Source organism: Vicia villosa, unplaced genomic scaffold (genome assembly GCF_029867415.1).
Source record: "Vicia villosa cultivar HV-30 ecotype Madison, WI unplaced genomic scaffold, Vvil1.0 ctg.000442F_1_1_1, whole genome shotgun sequence".
Lineage (NCBI taxonomy): Eukaryota > Viridiplantae > Streptophyta > Magnoliopsida > Fabales > Fabaceae > Vicia > Vicia villosa.
In genome coordinates, this window is record NW_026705210.1 from 29492 (window position 1) to 44544 (window position 15053).

General features: G+C 32.2%; 2 protein-coding genes across 2 annotated transcripts; both read right to left on the minus strand.

Annotated features, from left to right (window-relative positions):
* Window positions 1–3014: 3014 nt before the first annotated feature.
* Window positions 3015–4498, minus strand: LOC131628311 (EPIDERMAL PATTERNING FACTOR-like protein 9). The gene is made up of 3 exons (XM_058899160.1): window positions 4267–4498; window positions 3490–3551; window positions 3015–3393 (listed from the first exon to the last, which is right to left on the minus strand). Exons 1-3 carry the CDS (start codon window positions 4337–4339, stop codon window positions 3208–3210), a joined length of 321 nt encoding a protein of 106 aa, XP_058755143.1. The 5' UTR covers window positions 4340–4498; the 3' UTR covers window positions 3015–3207.
* Window positions 4499–6000: 1502 nt separating this feature from the next.
* LOC131628310 (uncharacterized) lies at window positions 6001–6378 on the minus strand. The gene has a single exon (XM_058899158.1). The coding sequence runs from the start codon at window positions 6376–6378 to the stop codon at window positions 6001–6003; it is 378 nt and encodes a 125-aa protein (XP_058755141.1).
* Window positions 6379–15053: the final 8675 nt, after the last annotated feature.

Consider the following 15053-nt stretch of genomic DNA (forward strand, 5'->3'; position numbering starts at 1 on the left):
AACATATACTCTAATATCACAAATCATATATTCTAGAGTATCATTCATAAATTCATCAACTTCAACTCTATGTGACACGTATATTTTTTGTAACTTCACCATGTCATACTCATTTCGTGTAATTTTGAATAATTCCATCATAACCTAAATGATTGAATATAACATCTCTGGGATGTTTTTGCGTATTTCTGCATTTTTTACGAGGACACAAAAAAATCTCATACTCTTTACGCGAAATCAAGAAATTGAATCACGCTATTCTCATACTCTTTACTTAATCTATTGACTTTCATCTAACTAGGGTCCAAAATCATATACAACTTTTGAAAATAAAATAAAAATAATACACAACCAACAAACATGAACAATCCATCTCAATAAAACAACAATAACAACTAAAAATAACTGAAAAACAACTACATTATACCTTAAGTCTCAAAAACCATAAAAAATAACAATAACAACAATGACGACGACAAAGGCAACGACAACAACAACATCAATGACGACGACAACAACAATAATAAAAACAAAAACAACAACACTCATAGAGAAATTTTTACATACTGGAAATGTGATGAGAAACTCAAAGAAAAGTAATGGTTTGAGATTCGAGCTTCCTTCCTTATTGGAGAAGATGAAGAATGGTGTTCCTTTTATTCGCTAGAGAAGAGTAGTGTTCCTTTCGTTCGCTAGGGTGCAAAAAGTGAATGAGACTTAACATTCTGATGAAGGAATAAAATATTGTTGAGTTTTCATCTCGAATTTTTGAAAAACCAAGGGAATATAACTAAGGTTAAAACTTGGTTCAATTTAATTAAATAAAATATTAATCAACATTTCATGTTGATTTATAGAAAACCGAGAGATAAGATGACTCATAAAATAAATGTGTCTTTTTGGTTCTAAATAAAATATAAAATTGCTGGAGCTGAGAATCAAAACTCAAACTCTGAGCCACATTTTATGTCCATTTTGCTCAAAATCAAGGTATAAGATTTAATTTTTTTTTAAAATGGCACATTCCAGATCATTTCGTTCGCTGGAGAAGAATAGTGTTCCTTTCGTTCGCTAGGGTGCAAAAAGTGAACGAGACTTAACATTCCAATGAAGGAATAAAATATTGTTGAGTTTTCATCTCGGTTTTTGGAAAAACCAAGGGAATATAACTGAGGTTAAAGTTGGTTCAATTTAATTAAACAAAATATTAATCAACATTTCATGTTGATTTTATAGAAAACCGAGAGATTAGATGACTTATAAAATAAATGCGCCGTTTTGGTTCTCAATAAAATATAAAATTGCAGGAGCTATGAATCGAAACTCAAACCATGAGCAAAATTTTATGTCCATTTTGCTCAAAATCAAGGTATAAGATTTAATTTTTTTTTTAAAAATAAATGGCATATTCCATATCATTTGACCTGTGTTTTTCAATGGTTGAGGTGAAAGCTTTCTCATGAAATGTGTTTTTTGTAGTAGTGAAAAATGGAATTCTAGAAACGGGAATGGAATGAAAATGAGAAACAAATGAATTATGAGAACGGAATTCTAGCGCAATTTATTCGAAGGGTTTTACCCTCACAATCTTTCAAACGGTCAAAAGTGCAATTAATGCAGAGATAGTAGCTTAGCGGCAAGCAAACCAATCAAATGTCATGTCAAAACGGCGGCATCATGCGAGAGACAATCTCTTAGATATTTTCTCTCTCCAAAGTTAAGAAGGATAACCCCTCATATACGCTAACATAAAGAATCTTATTTTTTATATAATTTTTCCGCTTTCTATGTTTAATGGGTAACCCTTACACATGGAAAATTTATATTTCGAAATCGACATGTTCTGAGGCATTAATCCTCTGATATTGCAAATGTCAAATTCAAAATTCTCTTAAGAATTTTGAATTGTAAGGGGTTTTCTTCTTGTCTATGTAACTTTTCTATTTGAGAAGTTTTGTCCCAAGACAAAAACCAAGACAAAATAAACTTTTTTTTTTTGTAGTGATATATAATGCTAGCAAATGTGATTGAGCGTAACTCAACTCAATAAAATCGATTTGTATGGTGAAAATTGTCCCCACTTATAAGTGGAGGCCGGTAGCGAAAATCTGATAGCAGGACTAGACATTTAGAGTGTGGAAATAAATGGTGGATAACTCGATAGCAGAAATCTGATAGCAGGTGACCCATTGGATATTAAACGAGAATATTGATACCATAATAAGAAATATAATTGGACATAACTCATCCCCAGAAAATCGGATTGTAATTTGGAAATTGTGTCCACTTATAAATAAATGTTAAAACGAGATAGGAATGTTGTGACTTGAGCATTTATAAGTGGGAGAACCCACTCATCTACCACCTAAAGGTTTTAGATGGACAAGTGGTGTGTCTCCCCCAAAGGTGTGTTGCTCAAAGAAAAGTCCCACAAAGTAAAAATGCTCCTCGCTCGACCCTCCCCGATTGTTGTGCTAACAAATGGTATTACGAGCCTTTGATTTCGAGAAAGGGACCGGCTTACTTGCATCGAAAAGTATTCCACATGGGCAAGGGTAAGTGTCCCGCATGTGGTATGTGGAAGAAAGAGTTTCAACTTGAGGGGGAGCATCGTGGACTTACACTTGAGGGGGGTGTTGAGAATATAACAAGTGTGAGTAGTGTGGGGGAAATAGTCCAACATTGGATAGGAATGTGGTGACTTGAACATTTATAAGTTGAAGAACTCACTCACCTATCACCTTAAGATTTTTGATGAATAAGCGGTGTGTCTCTGACAAAAGTGTCTAGTCCAACACTATATGTATAAATGCTCCCTAGTGAAAAACTCCTCCAACACCTATAAACCGGGCAAATACCATTTTCTTGTAATGATATACCAAATCACTTAACATAGAAAATTCTTTTTTTTTTACAATGATTTAGCGGCATGAGTAAAAACATAAGTAAATATATGATAATATGAAACATGACTTTGAGAATAATAACATGAAAATGAAACATAACAAATATGCTTCTCATTATTATAATTGAATGAAACATAGCAAATCAAAATTGTTGAACCTTTTTCAGCACAAGAACTAACAACTTCTAGAATTGGAAGGAGGATTATAAATTGTAAATAAACTCAAACCTCTACTAGACCACAAAATTAACATTAAAACTATATAATATAACCTATTAATAACAATTATCATACTATATATATCACCTATGACAAACACATCTGTAGTGATAAGGGCTATTAATTGGGTCATTTCCTTCAACAGGAACTTGCTCAGCTCTGCATTTATATCTGCATCCTCTACATTCATTGTAAGTACAAGTTGGTGCTGTGGATCCAATCATCAATCTCCTAGAATTTCTTGTCTTCCATGCTTCATTCTTGCTACCCTGAGAATCATAGATATACATAAATTTAAGTGTATAAAGCAAAAAAATACTTACCAAAAAAGTAATTCAAATTGATAATTCATTTGTTTGGTTCACCTTTAAATTTGACTCTCTTTGATGTTGTGAAGATTGAGATATCCACCCTTTTGTTTCAATTCCTGCAAAAAAAAAATGTTACAAGTTGAAATTCATATACATAAATAATTGAGCATACATTATTTCTATCTATAAAATTGGAATATTCAAATACACAAACATGACTAAAAAAAGTTATTAGAGAGATGTGATTTTGTTGAAAAAATACTACATGTTTAAAATTAGTGAGTTTGACAGAATTACAATGGTCTACAATAAGATTTTTGAAAATTCAAAAAAAAAATTAAAAACTATCGCAATTTTGTCAAATTCACCTAAATTTCTATCAAACATTTAATCTATAACAAAATTTAACACAAAATACATCAACTTTTTGTGAGTAATTTTATTATATTATGGAGGGAGAATATCATATAGAAAAAATATTCCCACTAAAATAAGGTGTAACATCAACAATATCAACAATAGATTTAAAAAAAAAAACAAAAACGACAACGACAAAACAGCAACAGAATAGTATTAAAAAATGTGAAGCCAAGTTTTTATAAAAATATTTAGACAAAAGTCTTTATGTAACCCCAATGTATCAGTTAAAATATGTGCACCAAACTATCCACATTTGAAGATAGAATCATATATGATAATAAGAAGAATCCAAAAGAAGTGAATAAACAAGAGAAGAAAGCAAGATAAAGAGTAAGAGGAAGTTGAGAATTCATTGGAACTTTATAGTAAGAAAAAATAGAATTAAAGTAAGAAAGTGTGACAAGACTAGACCTTGTATAACTTTAGCTGCAAGAATTAAGGTGAAGAGAATGATGAGTACTTTTGGGAGTTTGGTGTAACTCATTCTCCTCTTTTTTGAGTTATGAAAACAACTTTGAAGGGAAGAAAGAGTGTATATATTTATTAAAGATAAAAAAAAATAAAAAAGTGAGATTGTGAAAAGATAATTAAAAATTGTAGAAAGATAAAGTGGTGTTGTGGTGAAATAGTGACCATAAGAGATAGACTGGCAAAATGAGCAGTAAGACAGAGGAACATGATCAAAAAAGGTACAGAATGCTGACTATAGTGGCTAACTCAAAGGAAATTCTAGGGTCAGTTGAAATTACTAGATTGCCCAAAGTGTAGATGTTGATGATAGTGATTGATTTGGTGTTTGGCTTGGGTAAAAATGGTGTTTTCAAATGGGAAGAATCATTTGGAATGGACATAAGAATGTGAAGATATTTGTACACTACTGAAAAGAGTATCCAGGGCTTTCTTATTTTGAATGTGGCTGGCTTCCCATTCCAACGAAGATCTTCAAAGAAATAATTGGATTTAGTTGAATCTCAGGATGAACTGACAAGGGTAGCTCGATGCTTCAAGAATAATTTGATAAAAATATTTTTTTTTGTGTTACTAAAATAAAAAATTTATTTCGAAATGACTTATTTTGAGAATTTTTCAACCAATCTCATATCCTTCTTACACACTACTGAATTGACCATTTTACCCACGTGTTTTCGTAGATGCATCTTCAAAAGTACCTTTTTTTTTGTTTAACGTTGTTCTGTTCCGTAGATGTACTTACGAAAGTCTTTCGTATGTGCATCTACAGAGGAATCAACCCACACACACAAAACCACAGCAGAAGCATTTTTAACCATAAAAGACATTGCATTGATTCATTGATTAATCGAAATTACAGAGAAAAATAAGAAAACTAAGAGATATAAGAAATTACAACGGTTAAGACAATGCCATCTGTTCCATGCATCATTTGAATAAAATCAATGTCGTATTTCACTTCATCCCACCAACGTTCCGTTTTTTCGATTTCAAGCGAGGTCCTTGTTCTAAGCCTCTGGATCCTTTTGATTTCTTCTCCGGGTTTGTACTCCCCTTCTAAAAAAGACATGATAGTCCTCTTGAGTTGGTCGAAGGAATGGATATTCTAAAACTTCACCGGCATGAGAGGTTTGACGGGAGAAAAAATGACATGCCCTTCCCTTATGCGGTATTTCGATTCAGGATCGGGACGCTTCATTGATGTTCGGTGACATCCATCTGGCCTAATGTGAGACATTTTTGTGTTTGTGTTTAGGGTTTGTGCTTGTGTGTAATGCAAAGTTAGAAACCCCAAATTTATAGAATTCTTTGGAGACTATGACCACACAATGTCTGTCACAGAACGTTCCGTAGATATATCCATGAAAGGGGCATAGATTTCTCCTTTCCGTAGATGCATCTACGGTAAAGACCCTTAATTTTCAATGTAACGCCCTTTCGTAAATACATCTACGATTAACACCTATAATTTTCAATGTAACACCCTTCCGTAGATGCATCTACGGAAGTTTCTCTGCTATTTTTTTAGCAGAACAGAAAGCAGTAAGGAGCAGTTTTGGTAAGAAATTTAGGAAACACAAAACGTAAACAATTTGAAACACATAGACACAAACACAAAAACACCAAAAAGGATTATATTGCAATGTTATAGAGTGCGTATATTACACTTTGAAACTAGATAAATACATGAAAATAACTGTCGCCGGCTAAATCTATTGGTGGTTCCAATTTTGACTTTTCCGCATTCGAGATTTTGTCGATATTCTTCAATCTTTCGAATTCATGCATCCTATCAACAAATACATTCGGCCACGTCTTGGCAAGTTCAGTATGATGAAGATTCCATTCTGGTGACGTAGGTGGTATAGGGCATCCCGGTTTCAAGTAAATTTGTACAAAATGACGAGATTTGGCGAGCCATCCAACACATATATTACGATCAATTGGATTTGGAGGAGGTGCGGTACGGAGCGGGAAAAAGGTTTCCGAAAAACCATAACGCGTCAAGTCAATGCATAGCATGTCATATGCGCATGCAATAAGATGTCCCATTTCCGGAAATCTCATCCAATGCAAAACCGGTGCGTAGGCGCCCCCAAGGGACAAGAGCTTCGTTTACCAATTCAAATTTGTTTTCGTCTCCAAATACCCGCGTGTATGAGTCTTTATGGTTCACCAACTCTTTGATAAGATCATGACAGACAAGCTCATGGGCATCCTCTCCCTTACCAAGCAAAGTCGATACGGCCTGAAATTCGCAATTACCGTCCCCCGCCACATTGACGATCCGGTCGACGTATTTATGGATAAAAACCTGCATCTCATCGATGAATGGAATTGTTGGAGAAATTTGTATCTCTTTAATTGATGGAACAATAGGTGTTGAAATCGGAACTTTTGTATCAATAGGTGTCGGAATCGGAGTCGAAACTTGCGGAACTTGCGGTGGAATAGGTGTCGAAGGCGGTTTGCTTATGCGAGCTCCCTTGTTTGAACTCTTTTGAGATTTTTGCGATTTTGGAGTAGGTGAATCGGGAAAGCATTTATTGATGTGCTCACAATATGAAGGAGATCGTGTTGAGGTGTCGAAGGCGGTTTGCTTATGCGAGCTCCCTTGTTTGAACTCTTTTGAGATTTTTGCGATTTTGGAGTAGGTGAATCGGGAAAGCATTTATTGATGTGCTCACAATATGAAGGAGATCGTGTTGTTGTGTTGTTATTTGGCGTAGACTTCACTTTCTTCGGAGCACCCTCTGTCTTAACGGGGTGAGACAGCGGTTTCATGTTGGTTGTTTCGGGAAATCCAATCCTCCACAATTGTTCTTTGATGTATAATTTTGTGTTTTCGTCGGCCTTCGAAAACCTCTCTTGTATCGCCTCCAATTCGGAAATAATAGAGATATTCGAATCTTCTTCAACACAACCATCATCATCAAAACTAAGTCTCTTCCAATGAGGAATGATTTCATTCATTGTTATAGGCTCACATAATATCACTTTTTTAGAAATAGCACAAGCACACGCGAGATCATACGTGATAGAATAGTGCAACCACACTTTGCGCTATCGCCACCAATTGTTTCACCTCGTTTCGCCTTGTAAAAGATATAATTGAATCCGGCCCGAGACACATTGCAGATCAATTCAGAGTAAAGGATGTTGTTCTTAAATCGATGCTCCAAAACCGTAATGCTCTGACCGAACGAGGTTTGTATTTCGTTTTGTTGGTTCGAAATCATGTGATTTATGGTGTCCCATACTTTACACAAATCACCCTTTCTATCACACAACCAATTTTTCAAAGTAGCATGTGCCGACTCAACTCTATTGGTGGTTGTATTCCCAAGGTGTCGGACCTTATCAGTCCACGCACAAACAAACTTCTCCTTCACTTTGTCAAAATGGTGCTTTCAATGTATTTCAATAAATCGGGATATTTTTCACATATTTTCCGAAATTGCAATACGGCATCGGCATACAATTATTTTGTCTATGAACTTGCAATACGAGCCCATGCATCCATTATTTGGTCAATAATCACTCCGAGCTTCACTGGTTTCCCACCTTCGGTCGCTACTTGTTTCGTCCCCACAGCGGGTTTAACCTTACTTCTCACATTACATGATATGTGATATCGACAAAGTAATGCATCGGAAGAAGGAAATACCTTTGCAACCGCATTCATCAAAGCAGGGTCACGATCCGTAACAATCGCCTTAGGCATCTCGACTTGTTTTTTCAAAAGTGAGCGACACACCTCCAAGGCCCACCTAAAATTATGCTCTTTTTCACACTCCAAAAAGCAAAACCAACGGCAAATGTCTTCTCGGTGGATGTAACACCGATCATCTCGAATAATGGGAGTCGATACCTATTGGTCTTGTAGGTAGAATCGAGAAGGAGCACTATCGAGAAAGTGTTGAACAACTTTATGGAATTCGGATGAGTCCAAAAAATATCTCGGACCGTAACCTCGTCATCACAATTTCTGTATCGCACCACATATTTGTTATCATCCAACATTTTCAACAAATGTTGCATCTCGCTCCTATCTCTCCTACTCGCCTTTTTATTGCGGTACCGTTGATTATACATTTGCCTTATATTTGATATGTTGTCGGGTTCCTTCCTTTTCAATGTGGCATGTATATATTTTGGTTGAACAAAATTCAAGGACATGTCTTTAATAGATGCCTTCTCAACCGGATTGAGCCGACATGCAATAGGATTGCCTTGTAATTTTGCGCACAAATCATAGTTATGCAAACCACAAACAATAGAGCATCTCCACTTCGTGCTAGCCAACATGTAACAACGTATTTTAAATGGACACTCGCATTTTCTAGTATATGTGTCGTCTCTTTTAAAATTCTTTAGAGGAGGATGGTATTTCCCGCTTCTTTCGCACAATATTGTTACAAACGGGTTTCTTCTTGACGTATCATTATCCGATCTTCCTATCACCACACCAAAACCAAGGTTAGTTGAGTTCCTACAAATCCATGTTAGCATGATTTCACGATCATCAAAGTCTTGCTTGCTACGAAAGTCACCTCCGACATCTACCACATTTGCGACTACCCCATCGATACTCGTACAAACATCGACTAAAATAGCTAATTCTCTTGAAATATTATCGGGATGCACCATACCTATTTTGTCAAAATCACACAGAATTACAAAATGCTGGAAAAAACTGCAGGGACTATTCCGTATATGCATCTACGAAAGTGTTCATCTTCAACACCTTCCGTAGATGGATCTATGGCAGCTACGTAACTTTTTTGCAGAAAAAATCATTGACAATGTGAACAATGTAGTGGTTGAAAAGTTTGAGTGTTGGAGTGAAATAAGGTATTGATGATGTAGGGTTTTTAGGGTGTGGAGTATGAAAAGTTTGAAGAAATGAAACAATGGGGGAGTGATCATTCTGATTCAAACTATATCAGACATTTTCGTAGATGCATCTACGGAACAATATGGCGCTAAGCTTTTCTGTAGATGCATCTACGGAGGCTTTCCTTAAATGATTTTTATGTGTATTTTTCCCCCATATACACTAGTTTATTACGCTTCTGTAGAAGCATCTACAAAAGGAATCAAATTTTTTCAAAATATGTGGTGCTTTCGGATGTGCATCTACGGAAGTTGGGGGCAAAGTTGGAATTTTGCGTGGTGTGTAAGATAATCATGGAGTGGGTTGAGAAATAGTCGTTATTTTTACTATTTTTTCAATTATACCTTTTAATTATTGATTTTTTTACTACTATGCCACACAAACCAAAATTCTATACCACGCTGTCACATCATAAAATAAAAATGACTACAATGTTACACTTTCCCTTAAGGTTTGTCCACTTATTGGACGAGAAAAAGAAAAAAAATATTCCACTTGGGGTTCGGCCCGGGGTTGGCTGACCCTGTACATAGTTTTTTTTTTTGAAAAATTAAATGATTTTTTTATTTTATAATAGAGATTTTTTTTATACATCCATATAGGATGAAAAACATCCTTGAAAATTCTAAAATACTCTTCGCATATGCATATTCGAAGACACCCAAAAAAAAATTGGAATTTCGATTAATTCGGATATACATATTAGAAGACACCCCAAAAAAATTGTCAGAGATTTTTTCGAACACGCATATTATTATTTGGTTCTTCTAAATTTTAGATAATAATATGTATTTATCTTTATAAAATTAAATATAAAATATTGTATTTTTAAAAAAAAAATGCATTAAAAATGATAATTTTCAAATTCTTAAAAAAATTAAAAAAATTATTTCTAAATATAATTTTCTATTTATTTTTCAATAAATATTCTAAAATAAATTATTAATTCCTTAACTTTTAAATGGAAATCATTTAATTAAAATAGATAAAGATAGTATATATTATGACAATAATTTTAAATAATAATTAAAACGGACAAAATTAAAATATATAAAATTAATTAAAGAAAATATATAATTTAGGGAATAAATATTTAAAATAAAATCAAAAGAAATTTGAGATTTTGGTTAATTCGGATATGCATATCTCAAATTTCTCAGGGATTTTTTCGGATAAGCATATTTGAAAAAATCTCTGAAAATTTTTGTGGGGTGTCTTCGGATATGCATATCTGAAAAAATCTCTGACAATTTTTCTTGGGTGTCTTCGGATATGCATATCCGAATTAACCAAAATCCCAAATTTTTTTGGGGTGTCTTCGGATATGTATATCAGAAGGGTATTTTGAAGTTTTCAGATGTGCTTTTCATCCTATATGGATGTATAAAAAAATTCTCTATTATAAAATAAAAAAAATCATTTAATTTTCAAAAAAAAACCGTACATGGTCGGCCAACCTCTGGCAACTGGGAAAACTTTTTTCTCTTTCTCGTCCAATAGGTGGACGAACCTTAAGAGAAAGTGTGGTATTATGGTATTTTTTTCATGAAATGGCAATGTGGTATATAATCTTGGTTTGTGTGGCATAGTAGTAAAAAATCTTAATTATTACTCTTTTTATTATTTCTAATATTAATATTAATAAGATTAATATATAAAATGTAATATGTTATGAAAATATTACATTCTTTAATTTATATGTAATAATTTTAGATGATAGTTATTTTAAAATGAGGAGAGTATTCAGTAACAAATTTGTTATGTTGTTAGATAAGTTTAGAACTCAAGTTTAGGTAAAATATAAGGATTTTTTTTTTAATAATCCAACTATTGAAAAAAAACATACACAACTAACTAAGTTTCAGAAAAAAATATGAAAATAATTAGCTTTTAGAAAAAGTTACTAGAAGCCATCTGAAATGACTCCTCTTCCTTAAAAAACATGGAGGTGCCATTTGGGATGGCATATACACTAGGAATGCGCCATTTGAACTGGCGCCTCTTTTAATGTTTTTTCAAAATTTTCCAATTTTTTGCAGATTTACTTGCGGATTTACCTGCTGATTATTTTCCGTAGCAACTCCGTAGAAAAATCCGTAGGTAATGTCAAATTTGCAGGAAAATCTGCAGAAAATTGAAAAATTTTGAAAAAAAAAAAAATAAAGGATGCGTAATTTTTCTCTAAACATGGTTAGTTGCGTTATTTTTTTTCAATAGTTGGTTATTAAAAAAAATTGAAATATAATTTGATAGGTATTTTTATAGTAACTATTAAATAGCAAATGCATATACACATGCTTTATTTCTTTAATATAACATATTGGAGATTTATATAATTAACAATTAAAGAGGATTATATGAAGAGATTTTAATTTAGTCAATGAATTGAAATTTAATGTTTAAAATTAATTGCCACTTTTTCACAATAACCGAATGATTTAAGTCTCTTTAGGAAATACTCAATGAGATGAGATGATATTTTGCTGCATGGGGGAGAAGGGGCTGACTTGTAAAAGTAGCATTTTATTGTCTAAGTCAACAAGAGAATACGTAGTAATGTGAGTTAGAGTGAATTTAAGTCATATATATATATATATATATATATATATATATATATATATATATATATATATATATATATATATATATATATATATATATATATATATATATATATATATATATATATATATATATATATATATATATATATATATATATATATATATATATATATATATATATGGGCATATCATATGAGAATGACATATTTATATGAGAATGTGATAATGAATTTGAACCATTGGATTTTAAAATAAATGGTGGAGATTATGGGTGAATCTTTTTTTTCTCTCTCCTACATCATTTATTTCAAAATGTAGGAGAGAGAAAAAAAGATTCACCCATAATCTTCACCATTTATTTTAAAATCCAATGGTTCAGATTCATTCTCACATTGTCATATAAATATGACATTCTCATATGATATGCCCTATATATATATATATATATATATATATATATATATAGGGGACGACTCAAGTGAGAACACTTGGTTATTATGAGAAATGAGAACAATGAATCATGACCGTTAAATCTTGATTTTGTTGATTTTAATGAACTGGATTGGTTTCTCTTTCTATGTTGATTTAAAATAAATATTAAGGATCATAGAAAGAGAAATCAATCCAGTCCATTAAAGTCAACAAAATCAAAATTTAATGGTCGTGATTCATTGTTCTCATTTCTCATAATAACCAAGTGTTCTCACTTGAGTCGTCCCATATATATATATATATATATATATATATATATATATATATATATATATATATATATATATATGAGACATATCAAATGAGAACTTTGGTTATTATCAGAACTGAGAACTTTTAATAACAATCATATGATTTAAAATCAATGCTCAGATATGCATTTATGTGATATGTATTTAAACCAGAATCTATCTATTAATTACTGTCTCTTAAAATTTGAATGAAATCTGAGACATTGATTTTAAATCGTATGGTTATTATTAAAAGTTCTCAGTTCTCATAATAACTAAAGTTCTCATTTGATACGTTCCCATATATATATATATATATATATATATATATATATATATATATATATATATATATATATATATATATATATATATATATAGGATGCATCAAGTAGGAGGAAATTTTAAATAAGAGACAAGAGGATTCAATATTAATCATTGGATTAATCAAGAGAGAGAATTAAATTATTTTATTAAAATATTAATATAATTATTATTTCTCTCTCTTGATTAATTCAATGGTTAGCATTAAATCCTCTTATCTCTTATTTAAAAAACTCTTCTACTTGATACATTCCCAATATATATAAGAATTGATTGAGGTATTCAAGATCTTGATCTGATATGACGTTTTATCTTATTGAGCTTTCGTCGACCTAGAACAGTTGCCTCCAAGGTTTCTCCTTTACATAGCTACGCGAAGCATTTCAGAGCACTGAGTCGAGTTCCATGTATCAGGATTGTTGCTTAGAGAAACAAAAAAGGTTTGTTAGTCATAGTAACTACCTAGGAAAAATGTGCATTAAATGCTAGTTTAATCATTTATATGTTTAACAGGAACCTTTTGACTCGTGGCCTTCGTGAATGCATTTGTCTTTTAAATGTTTTGCATGAGGTCAAAACTAGGATTGATTTAGCTTTTCTATACACTGAACAATGTCTCTTAGTATATGTGTGTATCATTGCATTAGAAGTCATTAGGAATCTTAGAAAGCATTTAGAACAAGTTTGGAATGGTTGTCATTTGGTAAAATGCATGAAAAATCACTTTTTGCACAAAAATTACTTGCATGTGTCGACACATACGTGTTTTGTGTCGGCACATGCACTGCTGTTTTAAAGCAAAAAGTTTTTGTTTTTCTGTGTCGACTTATCCCTCTTCATGTGTCGACACATTCTTCATCAATCACTCTAGGTGTCGACACATATGTGTTTTGTGTTGACTCATGTGCTATTATTCTTAAACAAAAAAGTTTTGTTTCTTTGTGTCGACCCAAAACCTTATATAGGTCGACCTGTGCAATTGCATGAGTCGACTCAAGACATGCTACAGGTCGACAGATGCATCAATATCTACCATCACGTGTCGACACACAACTTACATGTATCAACACATACTGAAGCAAATTCTAAAATTTACTTTTTCTATTAAGTTTCTAAGTCTTTCTTTCACCTCCAAGTTTCACACCTATATATACATCATACATGCATCTTTCCAAAATGATGAAACTATAAATACATACTAAGATTGCTCATCATCTTCAACCTTAATGCATACACAAAAACAAAGTATACATAATCATTCATTGTTTAGATGCCATCTAGACTTGGTTGATAGCGTTCAATTTAGGTTGGTTGTAACCTAAGATTGGGTTGAGAATCATAGGGGGTTTCATCGAAAAAACTGTGAGGGTTTTTACTCCAAGATCAAAGTGTGGATTTAGGGGTTTTCGACAAGGTTATTCAATTGGATTCACTCTAGTGAAGAGCTTTGAAGAACAAGTGGTTCTTGCAAAGCAGTAGCGTAAGATGGTGAATCAATTGGTAATCTTGGGACAACAACAACTCGCAACTTGGATTCGACAGAGTGAAGACTTTGAAGAACGGTGGTTTATTATAAATGAGTTGCGCGAGACGGTGAATCAACTAGTGTTTGTTGGGTGAATTGATGAAACTCTGATCAATGGAAGAGAAGTACAAGGATCGACTTCAAACATATGGTTTATAGGCTTGGATTGCTTGACATTTCTTGTAAACATTTTTTTGCAGAGTAAGATTGATATCTCAACTCCTAATTGGAATTAAAGGAAAACATAGTCGTAGTGAGGACGATCAGTGAACTGCCTAAACAAACTCCCCGCGTCCTCTCTCTCTTTCTCTCTCTCTCTCTCTCTCTCTCTCTCTCTCTATATATATATATATATATATATATATATATATATATATGTATATATATATATATATATATATATGTATATATATATATGTATATATATATATATATATATGTGTGTGTATATATATATATATATATATATATATATATATATATATATATATACATATATATATATATATATATATATATATATGTATGTATGTATATATTTCTCTTGCATTTAAATTTCCATTATCAAATTGTTAAACATATTGATTGAGCAATTTATTTGTAGTAAATTTCTTGAAATCATTTTGATAATTGTTGAGTTGTTGATAGTCTTGCAATTACTTTTATTGTAAGAGGATTTGAGTATCCACAAACTT

Coding starts and splice junctions, on each gene's coding strand:
- LOC131628311 (XM_058899160.1), bottom strand. CDS start 4,339: ATGAGTTACACCAAACTCCCAAAAGTACTCATCATTCTCTTCACCTTA. Junction 3,552..4,266: donor TGCAGCTAAAGTTATACAAG/GTCTAGTCTTGT, acceptor TTTTTTTTGCAG/GAATTGAAACAAAAGGGTGG. Junction 3,394..3,489: donor AAAGAGAGTCAAATTTAAAG/GTGAACCAAACA, acceptor TATGATTCTCAG/GGTAGCAAGAATGAAGCATG.
- LOC131628310 (XM_058899158.1), bottom strand. CDS start 6,378: ATGGGACATCTTATTGCATGCGCATATGACATGCTATGCATTGACTTG.